General features: G+C 38.6%; 1 protein-coding gene across 2 annotated transcripts; it reads left to right on the top strand.

Moving 5' to 3' along the window:
• The first annotated feature begins 10,459 nt into the window (after positions 1–10,459).
• On the top strand, positions 10,460–20,993 carry il34 (interleukin 34). 2 transcript variants are annotated; one of them, XM_072435084.1, is made up of 7 exons: positions 10,460–10,635; positions 15,627–15,730; positions 16,015–16,092; positions 16,294–16,371; positions 18,734–18,841; positions 19,199–19,373; positions 20,376–20,993. In XM_072435084.1, the coding sequence occupies exons 1-7, from the start codon at positions 10,524–10,526 to the stop codon at positions 20,447–20,449; spliced, it is 729 nt and encodes a 242-aa protein (XP_072291185.1). In that variant the 5' UTR covers positions 10,460–10,523; the 3' UTR covers positions 20,450–20,993. The 2 variants fall into 2 exon arrangements, with proteins under 2 accessions (XP_072291185.1, XP_072291186.1); XM_072435085.1 differs by having other exon boundaries at positions 19,199–19,412; positions 20,376–20,438.
• Positions 20,994–21,679: the final 686 nt, after the last annotated feature.

Here is a 21,679-nt window from a genome sequence, read left to right as displayed (position 1 = left end):
GCTTGTATAAATGTCAATATTTTAATCAATTCTCACTGTGGGTGACGGCATCTTCCAGTGACATTTACAGGAATTTAAGAATAATTAGCATTTCAGAACTGTATCAGGTTTTAAACTTAAAACCTCAAACTACAGAAAATTTGCAAATTGTCAACATACAGTAAATGCCACCTTACCAAATCAAACTTTATTTATAAAGCGCTTTCCATACGCAGAATGTAACAAAGTGCTTTACAGAACCTTTGTAACGCCTAAAACACCCCACAAACATTTGACTCATTTAGATGTTTCTTTCCAATCCAATATCTCAAAAGTCTGTCGTCTGTCGTGTTTGCAGCTTATTTTATACTTATTTTACCGGTATTTACTTATTATTTTCCTCATGCCATTTAGGCCAGGCATTGACAGTACAACCCAATCCAATGAATAAAAGAGAGACACGCACATCCGTTCTGAAAATGGAGCGTGCAGGAACAAAAAGTATTTGTATTTGTACAGGTGAACTAAATATTTAGTTCACCTGTCGTCTGTTCATCGCTGTTCACAGGTTTTCTCCTTCCCGTTTCAGACACTGCTGATGCTGACCTACAGACCCGGATGCTCTTCAGCTCCTGGAGGAACGCTCTCTACTCTAGATGAACCTGCCTGGATGAACTGTCTGGTTAGATGAACCACTCTCTCTCCTCCTGAGTGGTTCTGGCTCCATCTGCGAATGGAAGCGTGTCCGTCTTTGACCGTCTGCAGCTCGCCCGTCCCACTGGGGGTTTTCCTTGCCGAGAAGGAGGGTCTAAGGACAGGAGCTGCTGGAACATTATCCATTTACCAATTTCCTATGAACATTGCTTAATCTGTTTTTCACTGTTGTTCGAGGTAACTGTTGTTGCGATTTTGGCTGTTTCAAAAAATAAAGTGCTATGAATCCACAAAACTGACTCTTACTTGGCTTGGAGGAGCTTCTTCTGCCTGTTTCCAGAAATGTTGTTCATTTTATAACAAGCTAATATTCTACTGTATGACATAAAACTATTTATCTGCAATTGAACTTTCTATTTTAATGGAACTATGCAGGGGATTTTCCAACTCCCGAAAGTTACACACTGTGTCTTTTAATATAGTGGTGGTGGTCTAACGGTGAAAGCGCGCTGGGAATCTCCTCATCATGAAAGATTATATCCAGACATGACTCTTTTCATTTGAGCCGTTATCAATGATGTGAAAAGTCCTGTCTTGTTGAAATACAGAACTGTCACTGCTGATTGAAAGTGTACGGGAGGTGATAGAAGAGATGAGGCTGTTCAGCGGGACGTCTGTCTGCAGTCGGAGTTGGCCCACGTGCAACAGCGCGTCTGGAGTCTCAGGTAACAAGTTGTTTAAAGCGAAGCCACAGGTTCCGGCTACAACCCATTTCGAAATAAAAAAAAACCTTATCACTGTGAAGAAATGTGGGAGCGGAGTAAAGTGATGAGGTGAAAAGCCATATCAACTGCAAAGTAATGGGAAATATGTACATTTGGAATAATAGAATAAGACAATGACAAGTGAGCGTTCCAAAATGTGTCCGCATTTTTATATTTTCTCTCTAGGCTTATATTTTCATTAAAACAGTACACAATTAGTATAGTAAAAGGAGACTGAGTGAAAGGCTTTGAACTGAGAAGGTGTTGAAGAACTAGGCAGTCAGTCTGACAAGCTTTTCCCACTGATGAAAGGTTGGCCTCTTCTCAGGGAGAGTGACAGCAGCTGCATGAGTAGCATAAGTTCAGATGCCATGCAGGGTTATTTTAATGTGTATTTATTACCCCAGTGTCAAGAAAGCGGGTGTGACCGGCCCTCACGGACGCACATCATTTCAGCGCAGCCTCTGAGTCTGCATGACATACTCACTCAAACCGAAGCAGTTATAAAAAAAAAGAGTAGATTTTTCTATAGGGATATTAAGATTTTTCTTTAATATCCCTTTATAAACGTACGCTATTAAACCTTATATTGCGCAGAAAAAAAAGAAAAAAAATTGGCGATTCATTGCAGTCCACTTAGGGCCACATAGTACCGCAAAGACTTATGACAGACGCCGGACGAGGGTGTGCCTGGGAAATTTGGTGGTTGTGATGTTTAGTCATACTCAAAGGAAACCGCGCTTTTATGTTGAAAGGTTTGCTGAGCTCCTTATTTCCCGCGGCTTGACGCGTAGAGCGCTCCAGAGCCCGCCGCTCACTTGACGCGCGCACAGACCAGGCGCCCGGCCGCACTGAGGATGAACAGGACTCTCGTGAAGACACTGCAGCGTGATATTATGACTGGATGCTTTGCGTTTTTCAGTTGAGGAGACTTTCTTTTTTTTTCTTTAGTGCCGGTCCATTGTGCGCGGATACCCTCCTGTCCGAGCGCGTCCCGGGACCAGGTTGTGTCCAGAGGAGCCGCTCCACACCAAACTGTGGGTATGTCCAGTAAACTTCTAGATGCCACATGTCTTAATCTTTCCAGGGGGTCACATTTGGGCTCTCTCAACAATTTGGCACTTTCACTTTCGTCAGATGTCATAAAAGAAGCTGTGACACCACTCAGGGAGAGAGACTTGTGAACCCATTGGACATTTGGCTTTGTTCTGTAAACCGCAGTTATTGATCCTCATTCTCTAAAGTGAGATTCTTCAAAGCAACAGTGAGGTATTTCACATTGATAATTTGTCTCAACTTTTATTTGGAATAATCATCACAGAGAGATTGAAAGGCCAAGCCACGTACTGGGATGAATCCAACGCAGAACAGAGTCATTTGGCATGTTATTTTGATCATTGATATTTGATATTTTGGTACATTTTGCGCAGGTAAACGGCTCATGGACACTTCATTAACGGGCCCCTGTGTGCTCGACATGATTCCAGGTGTAGAAGATCGCATTCATCCCATGCTTTTCCACAAAAAACACATCCCTTTGAAGGAACTTAGGGGAAATAATAGAAATCCCAGTAGGCAATCTGCCCCAAGCCGTGCGTGTGAAGAGAGGAGGTTAGGAGACCCTGACACCCCTCTAGCCTCTTAATTGCTGCAGGTTTGATGTTTTGACCTGCTGTTGGAATTTGTGTACAGCGCACAGTGTATGAGGTCAAGGTTGTAGTTATGGTTGGAATGTGGACTGCTAGAGGTCCATAACTAAAAAAACTCTTTTGATAAAGTGAGGCAAGGTAAAGCCATAGCCTGTAGATGTCTTCCAAATGTGCAGAAAGGTGTCCCTTTAGGGAGGAGCCACTGATAAATCTCTAGTGACGTGACAAGCACAATGTTGCTGTTTCTTTGTTGTACAGCACTACTACTACTACTACTACTACTACTTCTACTCTTGCTGAATACATTTAGCCTACGTATTAGATGTTTTTTTGTATGAGCTGAGAAGCGCTTGGCCTGTGCCATCTTTACATTTGTTGCACATCTGCCCCACTGACTTCATCACCGGTTGCACTGCACAATAATGTGACCATGGCTTTATTGAGTTTGTCCGTTGGCTACTTAATGAGCTCTAACTAGCTCTAACTACCACGACAAAGCCAGAGGAGGTCAGTGGAAGTCAGCGGAAGCAGCTCATTATCCCAAGCACAGATGCCTTGATTAATATTAAAATTCTACAGAGACTCTTGTAATTTTTAGCAATTTTACGCAATTACATTATTGCTCTCTTCTGAAAGTGACAACAATCCAGTATTAACTATTAAACAGGTCTAAAAAGCATTTACCGTCTTCTACCATCTTCTTCTCTCCACAAAGGGGCTCTACTTTACTCACATATGAAAAACTGAAAAGTGCAGCATGTAACGTGTTCTGCCTCTTTTCCCTGAGTGCAGCACATTACTGTCAGAAGTGTCCTGAGGATTGACCTAATGATTAAAGTGACGTTTCCTGTGTTTTAGCTAATCTCAGTATGAATCAATCTGTTCTTTGAAGGCCACAGAAGTTTGTTAGGAGAATGTTGGGGAGCAATCAGCATCATGTTCAAGTTTAAAACAAGGTTACGTTATAGAAAGGTCAACGGTAAGATCTGAAAACTGCTGTTCAATAACACTCTCCATCAAATCTGACTAAGCTTGAGCTGTTTTGCAAAGAAGAATGGGCAAAAATGTCAGTCTGGTGAGCAAAGCTTGTAAAGATGTCTTAAGAGACTTGCATCTGTAATTGCAACAATTTGCTGCAATTGTGTGTCACTTTGTGTTGCTCTTTGACAAAAAATGCCAATACAATTTATTTAAGTTTATAGTCGTGTAGAAAAATATTCAGTTGTAGTCATTGGACAGTTTTTTCAGGATCAGAATCATAATCAGAAAAGGTTTATTGCCATTGTCATTGGCTTGTTTTGACGTTAAGGTGCAACATAAAACAATGAAAAATAAAATAATTTTGATAGCAACGTCTATAAAATCAAATATGGCATGTATAAATAAAGAATTTACAATTAAATAATGTAAAAATAAACTTGGTCTCAGTATCACCAAGACAAGTTCCTATGTTTGTGAATTCTGTTCATTGACAATGGCACTTTATAAATCCTTTCTGATTCTGATTCTGAGTATGTATTTACTATACAGCGCTCCTGAATAGAAGCTGCGCACACGAAATTACGAAGAAAATACACTTTGTACATAATCGGGCCGCACCAGTCAATAAACCGCAGGTGCACTTGTTGTAACATGAGATATTTACACATAAATATACGCGGTAGTGATGTGTCTTTTGAACCGGGATTTTTGTGGCTGCAGGACTAATTGATTCGTTTCTCAAAAACATACAGCATTTTGAAGTTTTACAAACAGAAAACACATCACATCTGTCCCTACTGTCCCCTCTGTCCTTGATGACTGTGTGAGCTGACTTATCTGTGTCTGTGATTTCACATCTGGTTCATTTGCTCCTGAGCTTGTACTTATTGAGTGAGTGTTACGTTGAGATGAGATATTTACACAGAAATATGGTCCATGGTTGTGATGCACAGGTTGTCTTTTGACCCGTGAGTCACATCTGGCCAAGAAAGTGTCTAGATTAACTTCCTCACTCATTTCTGTGAGAATATGAGTTTGATTGTAATAAAACACACAGCGTTTTGAAGCTTAAAATAAAGAAAACACAATGTTTCCCCCTGACGTCTTCTTCTACAATGTGTCAAACGCTTGCGCTTTCTGCAGCTAGATTGCCTCCTGGTGGCCGTTAGCCAGTAAAATCTATAAATTGGACCCACCATTACAACGGTGGGTTGTAATGACCGCAGGGTTCAAAGCAAGGGGAAAAGTAGCGGCTTGAAGTCTGAAAAATACAGTATGCAATAATTTACAGATGGTCGGAAATAGTGCAGAAAGTGAACAGTGTATGAATAGTATTGGTTGAGTATTGTTAAAGTGGCAGGTGTTAAGTGTCCTTTCATTTTTTAATATATATTTTTTTTAAGTTTGAAAAAAAATACATAAAAAGACAACATTAGAACAAGAACAAGACCAAGACCAGAGAGAGAAATTAACAAAATGCAAAGTAAGTAGACGTCCAACAGGTGAGAAAAGAATAGAAGGAAGAATCAAGGCACCTGTAAACCCAACCATACGTCCCACTTATTCCATAGTGCTTCAAATTTGTTCTATTCAAAGCTGAATGTAAGTTTTCCCATTTTTGGAATGTCCAATGTAACGTTTGTCCAGTCCTTTATTATCAGTGCAATTTGTGTCATAATTTTTTTTCTGATGGCCTTTTTAGCCGCTGCCAAGAGTATGTTCCAGATGTAACTGTTTATTGTGTCCATGGCAGGAGTCCTCAGGCCCAAGTACATAGTCCAAAACACTTGATATATTCTTCCAACAAAACTCTCTCCAAACATGTGATTTTGTTGTCCTCCACAGGGCTGTACAAACATCTTCCCAATCTTTGTTAAAACAAGACCCCTCTCTCCCTCCCACTTGTTTGAATATATTTAGTAGAGTCCTGGTTAGAAATGCATGAGTTAGATATAATTCCCCTTGAAAGTTCAGATTTATATCCCTTTATAAACATCTCAGTCAGAGGGCTACAATGGTTATTAGTTTGTTTAATTTCTTGGTTATAGTAATTTCTATTTGTAAAAATCTATTAAAGTCCTGTTTCTCCAAGTCAAAGGATTTTTTCAACATATCAAAGCTTTTCATTTGATTATCTTTTACCAACTGGTGAAAAACCTTTATACCTTTTGTAATCCAGACTCGGGTCTGTTCTATTTGGTATAAAGCCATAAGCCAACTAGTTCAAGATTTTAACATTCTTGTCCAGTTTGTATGTTTTGATTATTCAATTCAATTCAATTTTAATTTATTTTTGTAACGCCCAAAATCACAACAGCCGATTGTCTCGGAGGGCGACAGTTCTTCAGGAGGAGAACCAGTTCTTCCAGGCAGATGAAGAACCGTTCATATGGAGTAGAGACCGTTTCTCCGGGCAGTTGAGGGTCCACAGGTCATCGATGTGCCTGTCCCACTCCCCCGGGGGTGGAAGGGAGTGAGAAAAGAAGAAGAAAAGGCAATCAACAGATTACAAGTGAAATTAAATATTAAATATTGTTTGCTAGAATAAGTAGTCGGAAGCAGAGGATAATGCTCAAACTTCTCCCAGCATAGTTGCTCCTAGGGCAGCGTAGCTGAACTGCAGGTTTATATTTGTGTTCCTAACTAGTCTGACCATAAGCGATTTCAAAGAGGAACGTTTTAAGCCTGGTCTTAAATGAAGAGACTGTGTCGGCCTCTTTAACATGGACAAGAGCTTATTCCATAACACAGGAGCTTGGTAGCTAAACGCTCTACCTCCTACTGTGCTTTTAGAGACTCTTGGGACCACCAGAAGACCAGCTTTTTGAGAGCAAAGAGCTCTGTTTGGATGATATGGTTCTATAGCATCTTTAAGGTAGGATGGGGCCCATGTCATTTGTAAGTCAGGAGTAGGATTTTAAACTTGATTCTAAACTCGACGGGGAGCCAGTGAAGAGACTTGAGCACCGGCGAAATATGCTCTCTTCTTTTAGTTCCTGTTAGTAATATTGCTGCTGCATTTTGAACCAGTTGAAAGCTTTTTATAGAGCTTTTTGGACACGCTGCGAGCAGGAGTTACAGTACGGTAGTCTAATCTAGACGTTACAAATGCATCGCTTTTAGGCAGGATTCTTCTGATCTTGGCTATATCGCGCAAATGGAAAAAGGCTGTTTTACAAGCTAGATTTATATGCGCTTTAAACAAAAGCTCCTGCTCCATGACCTAGTTTTTTCAGGGTTAAGAAGCAGATAATTAAGTGTCATCCAGGTTTTTATCTCCTTCACACAAGCACTAAGTCTGTCTACTTGATCGCTCTGATCAGGTTTCATTGATAAATACAGCTGAGTGTCATCTGCATAGCAGTGGAAGTAAATGCCATGCTTTCTGATAATGTTGCCTAATGGCAGCATATAAAGAGTAAACAGAATTGGACCGAGTACTGATCCCTGTGGCACACCATATGTTACTTCAGACCAAGGTGAGGAGCTCTGGTTTACATTAACAAATTGGTATATATCAGATAAATAGGATTTAAACCAGCTGAGAGTTGTTCCTCCAACACCTACATCACATTCTAACCTCTGCAGTAGAATGTTGTGGTCAATGGTGTCAAACGCTGCGCTGAGGTCCAACAGAACCAGGATTGAGACCAGTCCATCGTCAGCGGCTAATAACAAATCATTTGTGACTTTAACTAGTGCAGTTTCAGTGCTGTGGTGGGCTCTGAACCCTGACTGGAAAACTTCAAATAAGTTATTTTCCCCTAGATGGCGACAGAACTGTTTAAATACAACTTTTTAGAGACAAAGGGAAGATTTGAAATAGGTGTGTAGTTTACTAATAGGTCAGGATCAAGATTAGGCTTTTTCAAAAGTGGTTTGATGACTGCAGGTTTGAAGGACTGTGGAACATTATCACTTTCGAGTGAAGTATTTATTATATTAAGAATAGAGTCTATAATTTGGGGGAGAATGTCTTTGAGGAGTCTGCTTGGAATCAGGTCCGAGTCTTCTTATGTGCCCTGTTAAAAGTTGCCAAAAGGTAAGGAGTAAGTGTGTTTTTTAAAAGCTTTATTCCACTCTGAGGTGAACCCATTGTTCCCCTGAGATGTATTGTTCTTTAATCTGTTGATTGGGCCTTGTATTTCCAAAACTGTTATTCCTCCAAATGTACAGAAATGTAGATAGGAGCATGATTACTTCTATTGTGCCTATATCTGCTTTCGTGATTTTAGATCTGTTTTCATTGAGAACAAAAAAGTAGTCTATTCTGGATTAGATTGTATGCGGATTAGAAAAATGGGTAAAGGGTCCTTTTCCCTCCATATCAATCAATCAATCAATCAATCAATCAATCAATCAATCAATCCTATATTCTTCAATAAAATACAGAACTTATTATTTATTGTTCCTCCAGGGCCTCTTGATATCACTTCCTGGTGGAGCATACACATTCAGAACAGTGAAAACCTTCCATTAATATTCCCATTAACCACTACATGTCCGTCCTCTTCATCCTTATTTTCAAAAATGTGAAGAAACTATTCGGTTTGAGATCAATATAGCAACTCCCCTCTTATGTTTGCCTCTGTATGATGAATAATAGGATTTTGTATAACAGAATGTTGTTAGCTTTAGATGTTCAGTGTCATTGAAGTGTGTCTCTTGTAAATATACAAGGTCTATTCTCTCTCTTTCCATTTGTTTGATTGGCTTCAGTATGCCATTCACATTGAAGGATGCTACTAGCAACAGTTCTGATGCCATTGGGTTGATTGTATTGATCGTACCGTTGATTGATCGTACCATTCAACTCTTGAATGTTTTTAATTTCTCTGGTCGTAAACAACAAACACACAAAAGAACAATAGGAACACAAAGCCACTGAAAATAATAAAAAATAGAATAGAAAACAAAAGGGTTCATGCTGAAAACTGGCGTTGAACCCAAAACTCACCCCTTAACTCACCCCTCGTTATAAGGCCTAGTGGTTTATTAGCTGCTGGTCTTGGTTTGCTCAGATGATGTGCTCTTTCGATTGTGATGGGAGGGACTTCAACTCCTGAGCAATCAAGGAGCTGACGAATAATCGTTTTCAAAATACTTTCGTATTCCTCTCCCTCTTCTCTCTCCGAGGCCTCCACAAGCCTAAGGGTAGGTAGATCTGGACTCGAAATTGAGGATATTATTTTTCATATTATTGTTCTCCAACTCCAGCTTTGTCAACCTGGCCCGGCCACAGCGCCTCCATCTCGGCCCTTACTGTCTGCAGATCGTCCGTATGATCTGAAACACGCTGCTCGACTTCGTCCACGCGTGCTCCGGTTACTCCTCCTTCCTTCTGCAGTGGACACGGCCCATGGCAGCTAACAACTCAGCTCTAAACAGCCAAATCTTATGATTAGTTAAAATCTTTCCCCCTTCTGATGCAAACAAGTCGTGAGAATCTCCATCTGGGCCTGCGGGGCCCCGCGTCTCCGACGGTGAGGGACTGCGGTTCTCCGCTTCGAGTTTGCTAGCCATGTGCTCATGTTAGCCTCGTTGGCTTTGTTAGCTGTATTCCATTGGGACCATGGGCCGTCAGCTTTGTTTGTTTTGGTCCCGTAGTGTCACCAGACTTGTGTCTTCCTTGTTTCCTTGTTGTTCCTCTTTGGGATTAGTTGGGTCAAACAATGATTTTAAGTTTTGCAGCGGCGGTGAGAGGTGCGTCTGCCCAAAGCCAGTTATGGCGGCGCTTTGAACAGACTAATCTAAGTTGTAATTTTAAGTATTATTAGTAAAGATTTTATAACTGTGGCTCATTCTATCAGATTGTTAAAATATATATAAAATATTTCACGTGTTTTATTAGTAAATAAATAATTTCATAATAATAAGTATACTTTATATGACATATCTGATCATACATTAAAGCTACATATGAGCTTGTCCTTTGATCTTTGACCCATGACATCAACACAATATATCTATTTTATTTTAGTCAAAGGCTTAAAAAGCAACATTCCTTATATTAATATCAGCTGTGTGGAGTGTTACATGAAATGTAATTATTACAACATATTCAAATTTGAAATTAATTTATGACTTGAGCAGGCCTTAAAAATTAATGTTGCGAAGAAAAGCGTTCTTAGAATATTTTGTTTATATTTCCTTGGTGTACAGTGCCCTATCTTAATTTTTTTTCCTACTCAGAAGAGAATAAGAAGCGCTTAGCACTTGAGCATAAATCAAACAACAGTTTAGATTTTATGATTAAAACCAAATGTCTAAAACATTCTTCAACTTTTAGGGTGTATCAGGCTTCAGCCCTGCTTTTGTTCTGTCCATCTTTTTATCAGGTTGGCTTTATACCTGTTCTGACTTCTGTTTGACTGCTAAGCTATTGCCCTCTTGATTTCTGACTTTGTGTATTGTTTTCACTTAACAGAGTGGAGGAGCCAAAATACAAATCATGTTTTAAGAATACGGTGAAGCTGTGGTGCCTGACAACCCATGTATGTCCTGGCCAATCCTCTCAGTGAGGAGTGAGGTGAAGAGAGACTGCAGCGCGCCCTGGAGCCCGAGCATGGTCCACCTGTCTTCTGCCTGGCTGCTGGGAGGCCCTCTGGGTAAGACCCACCCACAGTGAAAAACTGTTTCAATCAATACGTTTTTTACGTATTTTACACAATTGAACCTTTATATATTGGCACGTTTAAAAGGCGTGTCCATCACTATGACTACAGTTCCAGTGACGTACTTTGGGTGGGGGATATTAGATTTAAACTTGGATGAGCCTGACCCCCTGTTATACAGACATTTCGATATATTATAATGATATTTGATATAATTGATATATTAAACCACTTTGTCACACATGAATGTTCGATAGATGTAGTTAAAGTGCCAGTTTAACACTGAAACATTGAAACCATCTTATCCTGCGGTGTGTTCAGTGGTATTTATTTTGGCCACAGCAGACTAGTTATTTGACAACAGCCAATCATATTTGAAGACTTTATATTTGACTGATTGATCCAGCAGATTCCTAACGTCTCACGCCAGATTGATCTGTGTCTAACTCTGAAATGAGTTCTTCACATGAATCAGTCTGGGTAAGCTCTTTTGTCAAAAGCCATCAGGATGCTGCACTGTCACAACAGTGGAAGAAGCAGAAATATCTAAATTGTGTTAAATTCAGGGTTCGGAAAAGCACAGTCCTCTTTCTCATCCACAAATGTACAAAGCGCTATTATCTGCACATTTTTGAAAATCAAAATAGTCCGTGTTTCTCTTAAAATAGGTCGAAGTACGACCCTTGGTGCCGCCATGTTTGTTTTGGGTCGGTTGTTTTGACTTCCGCCCAAAACCAAAATGCTGCTCTGTGATTGGTTCCCGTCCTGCCTGCGGGCTCTAAATGCCATGGAATTAGCCCATTAAACCTCTGGTTCAGACTCCAAATTAATCAGTGGGGAGCCTAACAAGATGAATGCTCAAAAGTGTGAAAACAAAGCAAAAAAATCTAAGAGAATTCATCTTGCTGGCGAGGTTAGCAAATCCCATGATTGTATATTTATTCTGTGCGACTGGCATTGGCGTCCTGCATGCAAAGGCTTACAGAAGCACTGACAGCTTGATGTTATGCTTCTGCAAAGTTTACCTCACAACGGGCATTCTTCTCTTCATGGTGTGTGCAAAGAAAACCCTCCTGTGGATTTGACCAGTTTTAATTTTAGTGTTTTGTTGATGGTAGTTGTGAGTTGCAACACAATAGATGGTCTGACTTCACCTATCTACAGAGTGGTCAGTCTGTTATGGCAGCTGCGGTCTTTCATCTTGGAGGCTTCGAGTGCTCATTGTACATTTGGGTTGACCCCGTTTTGTTATGTTGTTCAGACTAAACCCACAGCTTGATGTGAAATTATGATTTATTTATTTTTTAGAAGAGGTTTTGATCATTTTTTTTTAACTCGCCAAGATTTTATTTTATTAAAGGTACCTAAGTCTACAATACAATAAATAAGCACCATGGACACAATATGACCACTAAAAAGATAATATATAACTCTAAGTGTTATTTGATTATGGCATCATTGTAAAATATTTGACTCAAAAGTAAGTTGTTTTTTTTGTTACTTTGGCTGACAGCAACAACTACCTGTTCAAATATGATTCCTTTTTATTCAAATTCTCTTTTCATACCTGTACATTTTATGTGCTGTAGTGTAATGCTGCTTTTACAATTACATGGCAGGAGTCATGTGGCCCAAAAACAGAGTTCTGAAATCCATTGAGATGGTGATGTCATAAATTGTCTGTAAGGCTTTATTGATCTCAGTCCAAACTTCTGAATAACAGGGCAATCCCACAACACATGATAGTGATTCACCTCCTGCTGCCACAGCCTCTCCAACAGTCTGCATTTCCCTGTGAGTAATGGGCACTTTGACATGGGGTTATAAAGAAACGAGACACACTTTTCCAGCAGAATTCCCTCCAAACATGTGACTTTGTGGTTCTCCAGTGAGATGTACTTATACCGTCCCGCTCTTCATCATCCAGAACAAAGTGACCCTCTCTTTCCCAGTAACCCTTAATGTAATCAGTAGAGTGGCTGATTGTTAATACATATGTATAATTTAGATATTAATCCCCTTATAAATCTGTATGTATAAGTTTTAATGAATGTTTCAGTCAAAAGGCTATGATGATTATTTTTGAGTTCTTGATTAAAATAACTCATCATTTGTAAATACCTATAGAATGTATGTTTTTTGAAGCCAAAATATTCTTTCAACTCATCAAAGCTCTTCAGATTATTCTCCTTTACAATCTGGATAAAAAATGTTATACCACAGACTTTAAATCTTGAGTCTGTGCTGTTAGGTGTGAAATGTTGATGATCGTAAGCCAGCCAATTTAAAATTGTAACATATTTTTTCAGTTTGCATGTACTGATTAGCTCCCATGTTGAATCCAAGGGTTCTCCATCTCCCCTAAATGACTCAACCGTTTGTCATCTGTCCATTAAGCCTGTACAGGAACCCCCGGCACAACATTAATCTAAATATTTTTCCATTGAGCTTCATATTCTGGATCACACCAGTAAAGCCAGGCTCTGATTTGAGCTGAAATAAAGTATTTTTTCAGACAGAGAAAACCCCAGCCTCCTTTTTCCTTTGAAAATTGTAAAGTTTTGAATCGGAATATAATTTTTTCATTCGTTGCCATACAAATATAGAGATTGTTTTATTTCACTCATCAAACAGCCGGTTGGGAATGGAAATCACAAGAGTCTGGAACCGATAGAGAAATCTGGGTAAAACTTTTTTTTTATAGTTTCAAGTCTTTGACTTATGAAGGAGATATGGATACATTTTTCAAGATCTTCTTTATGGTCTTAAAAAGAGGGGTATATTTTTTCCCCAAAATTGTTGATAGGTCTATATGAAATACCACATCTGTATCTAAGAGATTCCGTTTGCCATTTAAATGGGTAAATCTTTTAAGAGGTCATAGGGGAGTACATGCCAGTAAGAAACAATTTCATTTTTTTTGTTCATTTAATTTGTGTGCAGAAATTGGACACATTTCTTGAAGAAAATACATCACATTGGGTATGGAAATGTCTGGTTTGGTCGAATACAATAGAACATCATCTGCAAAGCAGGCAACTTTATGTTCTATCCCATCAATTGCAACGCTGTGAATTTATTGTCTAATAAATTGGGCCAATAGTTCCAAATACAAGAAAACAGAATCAGTATCAGAAAAGGTTTATTGCCATTGCCAATGAACATATTAACATAGGAACTTGCTTTGGTCATTTGGTGCAACAATGAACAATGATAAAACAACTTATATAAAATAAAAAGGGCATGAATTAATGAAACAACTTAGATCTGCTTAAGGATAAAAATGAAAATAGCCTTACGTAATAAAAATAGCCCTATGTACATACATTTTACAGTAAAATTTACAAATGTAGCATGGGGGGCTCTGGGCTTGTAGTTGGTGAGAAGCCGGAGCCCACTCCACTCAGAGGCGGGGTTGTTGTTGGAGAACTGCTGCTTCAGACGGGTATTGTACAGTGATCTAGTTCTCGACACCTCCCTGCTAAATCCGTTCTAATCCGTTTTTGTAGCACTCGCTATCCCCAGCCCTGTGCGCTGACTCCTGCTGCTGCCTTAACTGCCTCATTTTTGGTGTGAACCAGGCTTTGTCATTATTGAAAGTGACTTTGGTGTGTGTTGGTATAATGCTGTCCATACAGAATCAAATGTATGACCTCACAGTGTCCGTGTACTGATCCAAACTGTCTGTGGCAGCTCTGAAAATCTCCAAGTGCTCTCCCCAGAATCTTTTACAGGGATGTAAATATGCCTCAGATGGGGTTGCATTTTCTTCCAAGGATGGTTTAATTTACCTTCATTATTTCCAAAGGTACATGAACCCTAAACATACTATTACATTGTGTATAGGCCTATCCATCATAAAGAAATTTTAATATTAGCTACCCAAAACTTAATGGAATCATGGAAATGATAAATAAACACAAAGACATAGTCATTTAAATGTATTACCAGTGAGCACTGTATCATAATACACAATTGTATTCACAATTTTGGTATGTAATGAAAATTGATACAGTTTTAGCTAATGGGTGAATGCAGTATTATTATGCTGAAATCATTAGAAATCATTAGCCTTTTCATAGTCAAGATCATCAGGCTTAGACTTTCAATGTAAACTGGACGCTTTGATGCGGCGGAATGAAAGCACACTTGTTTATTTGAAGTAGTGTTTTAATTATGGTTTTAGAGATGGTTTGTTTTAATGTCATGTCAAATCGGATGGCGGGCCATTTTGATTTATCATGTTAGGGATGGCGTTACCGCAACCAACTTTAAAATTGGGGCATACAAATTTATAATTTTTTAAATTTTAAGTGTTACGGTCTCTGTGCGGCGGAGCCGCAGAGTTGACTGACAATTATGTTAATTTGCAGTGGTTATGCACAGCATTGGCCATGTCCAATGTGTCGCCGCTGCCATTTGCGCATACAAAGTCCAAATTGTGTCAAATTTGAATCAGTTGTTAAACCCTGATTCTAATTAGGTTTACCTACTTGAAGTGAAACAAATTTGGTCATTTTCATTTGAATTTAATATGTGGGAGTAAAATATTTACTCATTTGAAATTTGACACAAAATTCTATCCATGCCAATCAAAAAAGTCAATGAGACCCATGTCATATTTGTTACCGCGTAGCCGTAGCGATGACAGAAACATCTCATGTTATTCCAATGGGAAAATCGTCCAAATACTTTTCCATACTCCTCTCAAGGCGTTAGCCCAACTGACCTAAAATTTGGTGAGACTGCTCTTCAGGATTAAAAATTACGGACTTTGTGTGACGCAGCCGGAAACTTTTCCCTTTATTTGTAAAGCAAAGGGGAAAGGATGCAATAGCCACCGATTCAGCAGTAGGTGTAATAAAAGGAAAATTCTTGCATTGCCGGGCGGCGGCGGGGCGAGGGCCGATCATTGCCGCTTGCGGCTATATTTATTATGATTAATAATCAAATCTAATAGTGTATATGTTGTGATGTTGCTATAGGCCTGTTTCTGTTGGTTCCTGTCTTCATGGCCCCCACACCTTCCAGCCTGTGCACCCCTCTGAAGACGTTGAACGACAGTCTGAGCCACAGGCGGCGTTACATGGTGAGAGAAGTCTCATTGACAGAGGGATTATGGGGACATTTGAGTTTATGCAGACAAAAGTTGATGTACTGTATGATCCCACAAAGTCACAAAGTTACTATAGTTGTATGTAATAAATTATGTTTTTATAACAAAAAGGTATTTATAAAAAAACATTTTCCAAGAATTTTAATTTGTATAACCTTTTGTCTATATAAAATAAAATAGTGGAAGTGAATTCATAGTTCAAGTTTAATATTTCTGTTGATATTAGACCAACAACAAAGTGTCTTTTTATGTTACAGAAGCACAATTTTCCCATCAACTATGGCATTCGGATTCATTATGAAGAAATGTTCAAACTCTCCAACATAAGCTGGATGGTATGCACTAAGCCTTCTTTTGTGTCTTTAGGTACCATTTGATTTATTGTCTTGTCTTCATGAGTGCTGTGCTTTATGGGCTCTACGATATTGGGTTTTTGTTTGTCAAAGGTCAAGTTATTGAAATGTGACACCAGTCTGCTTTGAACTGGATTTGAACTGCATATCTTTGTTTCCTGTTTTTCTTGGGTTTGTCCTCAGAGGGTTAATGTGGATGGCTTGGATGAGCTGACGCTCCAGAGGCTTTGGTTCCAAGTCAATCAAGGCATCTTGAAAAAGGTATGAAAAATGCATGGCCAATATTAATAATACAATAAAAAGGTTACTTAAGACGATTCTTAATCATAAAACTCTTGTGTAGCACAGGGGTGTCAAACTCATTTTGGGACGTTCAGGCTGGGGAGTAGGCCAGACATAACATAGAAAATAAAACAATAAAAAATACGAAAAATAAATAACTTTCTATAGCCTATGTAGTTCTATGTGGACACTGTTACACAAATCTGCAGCAGGTGAAAGACTGAGTTCATCATGCATCAGCAGCAGGAACAGGAATGTGGACATGATATATTATTTCTGATATGAAGTGTGACATGTTGATATTGCTGCAACTCAATATGAGCTCACTATTTTTTATAGTTTAAGCTTATTTCAGTGACAAATTATTAATGTAGTGAATCAAATGAGTCCTCACAGCAGCTTTACCCTGTCATGTTCATACTTTATTACACTCTGACCTGTGTTTTTACCTGTTGCCCCTGATCTGTCCAGGTTTTCCTCAAAGAGCTTTCAAAATAGAAGTTTGTTTTCTTGTTGTTAGCACCACATTAGCGCCGCTTTTAGCACAGCTCTAACGTCCATAAAACCGCCTTCTTTCTTTATTCCATGTGTTTCCCAAGACCACAGGTCTTTTTCCTCGCTTAGAAATCTACTCAAGTCTATAGTGGACGACACGCGTCGTACTTTCTTGCACCATGGGTCTATTACCGGTATATATCTGAAAAGGGTACTGCGATTCTCAACATGTTGCAAATGGCCCCAGTGGCCAGTCCATTGTTACTGCAGCCCAAAAAAACGTGTGACCCAGAAAGCTTTTTTTTGATAGAGCGCAATGTAACGAAAAACTGCTTGTGTTCGGCTGACAGAAACCTACAGCTTGCAAAATTTTCGGATATAGCGGCAATTTTTACCTATTTTCGGGTCATTGACTTTTTCTCAGTTTAAAATTCTTCAGTTGTCTTTAAAACGCATTTTAAGCTGTTAGCTTCGGCTTCACTCTAGCATGCGGCTCTAACCCAGCTCGTGCGCCGATTGGTCAGAACAGTAACCGTCCAGACCAATCAGCGTGTGTAGGTGATGTGAACAAGCTGCAGTGCCATGAACGAGCAGGCGTAAAACTATGGATTCATGGGTTTAATAGCTGAACAGATCATCAAACTAATCATGGATCTGAGGGCCATGGATCTACTTCTCAGATGCGTTTTCTTGAATGTTTATGCCTGGAAAACTAAAGAACCAAAGAAATGCTACGGAAGGAAAGCAAGGAAATGGAATGTATTGCCAGCCAGGTATAAGATAATCGATGTTTACGTTTAGTGTCCATCGATAATATGTGTATCCTATATTACCCATCCAAGTAGCTTAAATACTTTTGATGACTTTTAGCATGTTGGGATGTAGATAGATAAACATGTCATCTGAATACATTTGACATGTTGCAGAATGATAGGCATTTGGCAGATAAAAAATCTGTAATTTAATAAACCTTTTGAAGATAATATATTCCATGTACTTAATAAGTATCAGAATGATCTCTATTGTCAATAAAAAAGTTTGCAAACTAGACATTTACTTATGGTTTTATATTTTATTTGCAATACGCCACAAAACACTGATTAATAACAGTAAAATATTGACTGATAGAGCCATGATAATTAATAGATTTAGGTAAATTCATATACAAAATGTAAGCAAATGTTCTGATATATTGTAAATGTTGTAAAAGTAAAAAAGCGGCAACAGCATTAGGCCAGACCATGAGCGAGACTTAAAGGTGAACCCCATATTTTAATATATCCATGTTGAACCGGCTTGATTTTATGACGACGCAGTGACAGCTGGCTCACTCCTCGCCCTGTGCGCACCATGGAGCTACTAAAATAATGCCTTTTATCAGGTCATTCACGTTTTTCCAGTTCAAAATCCCTAAGTTTTATTAAATTCAGTTGTTTGATATTCACTTTATCTCACACTGGCCTACTGCACAGACAACAGCGCAGAGCAGCACAGGGGAGGGGCCGCAGCTCCAAAGGATTTTTGGACTTGTGGTTCTAGCAATAAAAACGCTATATATCTATCACAAACTAATAAATATAAACTAGAAATGTTCGGCGGGCCGGATTTAAAAGTCTGGGAGCCGGAGGTGGCCCCTGGGCTGCATGTTTGACACCTGTGTTGTAGCAGCTGACCATTAAAGATTTCAAATTAAAGGTCAGGTTTTGATTGATGTATTTTTGAGGTTTGATGCATGTCAATAATATGTACTCGTGAAGCTCTTAATGCTACTGAAGACAACTTCCAGAAATTTGAAATATTTATTCATTTGTTAAGTTTGACTGTTTCTGATAAACTGCATTTGCAGCTTATTCGAGTGATGCCCGAGAGACACTTATCCAGGCGGTACACGGCAGAGTTAGAGACACGCTTCAGAGATGCAGAGGGGGTCTTTGTTCAAGCACATCCTGCTGAGGTATGTTTTTATATATACCCGTATTTTCCGGAGTGTAAGTCGCACCAGCCAAAAAATGCACAATAGAGAAGATAAAAACATGTATAAGTTGCACTGGAGTATGAAATGCGGTTACAAGTGTGAAAAGAACAAATAATATCACATAATGAGTCGCTCCGGAGTATAAGTATAAGTATATAAGAATAAATATAAGTATAAGTTGCACCCCTGCCAAAACTATGAAAAAAGGTGTGACTTATAGTCCGGAAAATACGGTATATATATCCAAGCACTTTTAACCATATTATTTATACCAAAAATAATAACAAAATAAGACTCTGTGTGTGTGTGTGTGTGTGTGTGTGTGTGTGTTCTCAGGTGTTCCAGCAGGAGCTTCCAGACTCAGTCCAAGACATTTGGGATCAGTTAACTGAAGAGCCAGAAAAGGTGCCCAGCTGGAGATATGCCACTCCAAAGTCCCTCATGGACAACTTGTGCCACACAATGCATTGTCTCTTCAGCCAGTGTTTTACTACAGAAGCACAGCACGACTGTGAGTAGGACATGTGGCTAATGTCCTCATGACATAAAGGTGTGAACTACAATATCTGTTTTTAAATATGTAACAGCTGGTGATATGTCCTTGTTTTCATGTTGTATATCAGCACATCTTTTAAACATCAGCATGGATTACGGGTAAATGTTGAGACTGAACCAAACCTTGCTAGAATTTAGTTGAGATCTTTTTACTATAAGAAATTGTACAAATTCAAAATGTGCTGATCGCTAATAAGGCTATTTGTTGTTAACCTCTATGTTGTATACATTTTACTTACTAATTTACTATGTACCAGGTATATCAGTTCAAAATAATTTACATAGATACTCTTTGAGTTTCTTATAGCCTGAATCCAGTTGACATCAGACACTTACAGAATTAATGATGATGAATGCAGAAAGGATTTTTTTTTGGAGTTGTATTTTTTTCCTAATTCCTATCCAAGACGGGTCAAGGTTTGGCTCCAACATGTCAGGATTAGGTACATGTGACTGCATTTATCATGAAACACTGCTGACATTGTAAAGCCACTGAAGGCTCCTTAGTAGTCATCCTTTCTGTCAACAAGTATATTTGAACTTTCTCCAGAATCCTGACCTAACCTAATTCTAACCCTGTGAAGACATGTGAGAGTGCTATGTACTGACATTTGAGGAGTGATGGTTGTTGGAGCACAAGCTTTTATTTATTGTCTTTTAGGTTACATGCTTGCATTAACTAGTTTGCCAATGTGAAGTGCTTTCGTAACAGTAATGTATGTGCTATTAACCTGAGGCAATTGTAGCCATTATTTGGATGTGTGTTACGAATTCCTCAAAAGTAAAAAAAAACTACAAAAAAAATATAAATGGTATTTTATGGTATTTTTTTAATTTCTTGTTTATTAAAATAGCAATTCTAGTGTCAATATGAGCTAATTAGTTACTAATTAAACCAAGATGAATTGAAAAACACTTTTAGTAATGATTTAATAATTGGGGTTTCCCATTTTTCCAGACTGTGGCACATCCCATCGGAGGAAAGGCAGGAAGAACATGAAGCCAAAAGCTGAGAAGAAGCCGTGGAGGTGAACTTCATGGAACCACATTTCAACATGTCCTGCAAAGAGGACTGCAGAAGGACATTTCACACTGGCAGCGTTAGTCTTGACTCATGGACATATGTGCAATGAAGAGGAAGCCTGTTCATATGCTTACATTCGGGGACAAGCAGTTAATGCCAAATATGATATTGCCATTATTTCATATCATTATAAAGAGGAAAGAAAAATATTTTCTTTGTGACTGACATATTTGCTTATAGGCTATATTAGATAGTGTTAAATGGTGTTTAAAGAAGGAAAAGTTGGAGTTGTTCCAGCTCTGTGTCTCTGGAATAGTAGAGCGATCTCCTGTGGTTTGGATACAATCACTGTCATATGTGCTGTGCACCAATGGACCTGCCTTGCACTGCACAAAAGGTTCACATCCTCCTGACTTTGTATTATCAGTAAATATTACTGCTGTGAATGTAGAAAGCTATAGCCAGAACCAGCAAATTAACCAAACTGAGTTTTTTCCTCCTAATGCCTTAATGTGCTATTCTGTAATGCATTGCAGCCTGTCCAAATGTCCAGGACTAATGTAGACATCAACGCTGTATGGACTATGGGACTGTGATTGTAACTGTGTAATATGACATATGTTACATTTAGTTACATTTCATCACGCTTTGAATCTTGAATTGTTTAGTTCAAAGCCAAACTTATATTTCTGAAAATCTGGGAAGATTTTAGATTGGACATTTGTGACCACTAAATAAAAAAGCAACAAACAATACATTTATGGCAATAACAACAAGCACATTGATTTACATAAACTAGAATTTCAAGAAAAAATATATCAACAAATCATTTGAAAGTAAAAATATTGTGTTATCTCAACATTACATCAGCTACTCTTGGAGTGTATTTATAATTATATGTAACTGTTCGGCAGGGAGAAGGATCATGTCACAATCATAGAGCTTAAATAGGCATAATTATACACACATGCCAGGGCTGGGAATCACAATCACAATTCAATATGTTTCATGATACCTGGCTCACAATACAATCATATCATATGGCGATACGTGACATAATCGATACACTGATCATTATATTCTGCAATATTTATCACTGTTTTAAAAAGAACAAATACATACAGTATTTACTACAGCATTTCCTTTTCAAACTACTACAAAGTCCATTTATGAAATGTGCCCAATTTAATCCAAACTGTGAATATACCGACTGCATTATATAATATACATTTACTTTC

Source organism: Eucyclogobius newberryi, unplaced genomic scaffold (genome assembly GCF_026437365.1).
Source record: "Eucyclogobius newberryi isolate DKJ021-1_F unplaced genomic scaffold, fEucNew1.0.hap1 SCAF_7, whole genome shotgun sequence".
Classification (NCBI taxonomy): domain Eukaryota; kingdom Metazoa; phylum Chordata; class Actinopteri; order Gobiiformes; family Gobiidae; genus Eucyclogobius; species Eucyclogobius newberryi.
The sequence above is the reverse complement of the archived record's forward strand: the minus strand, read 5'-3'. Positions and strand labels throughout refer to the sequence as shown.

Excerpts from the sequence above, each read along its gene's own strand:
- il34 (XM_072435084.1), top strand. The coding sequence starts at position 10,524 with ATGTCCTGGCCAATCCTCTCAGTGAGGAGTGAGGTGAAGAGAGACTGC. Across the intron at positions 16,372-18,733 it reads ATCAAGGCATCTTGAAAAAG|CTTATTCGAGTGATGCCCGA; the intron begins GTATGAAAAATG and ends CTGCATTTGCAG. Across the intron at positions 18,842-19,198 it reads TTCAAGCACATCCTGCTGAG|GTGTTCCAGCAGGAGCTTCC; the intron begins GTATGTTTTTAT and ends GTGTGTTCTCAG.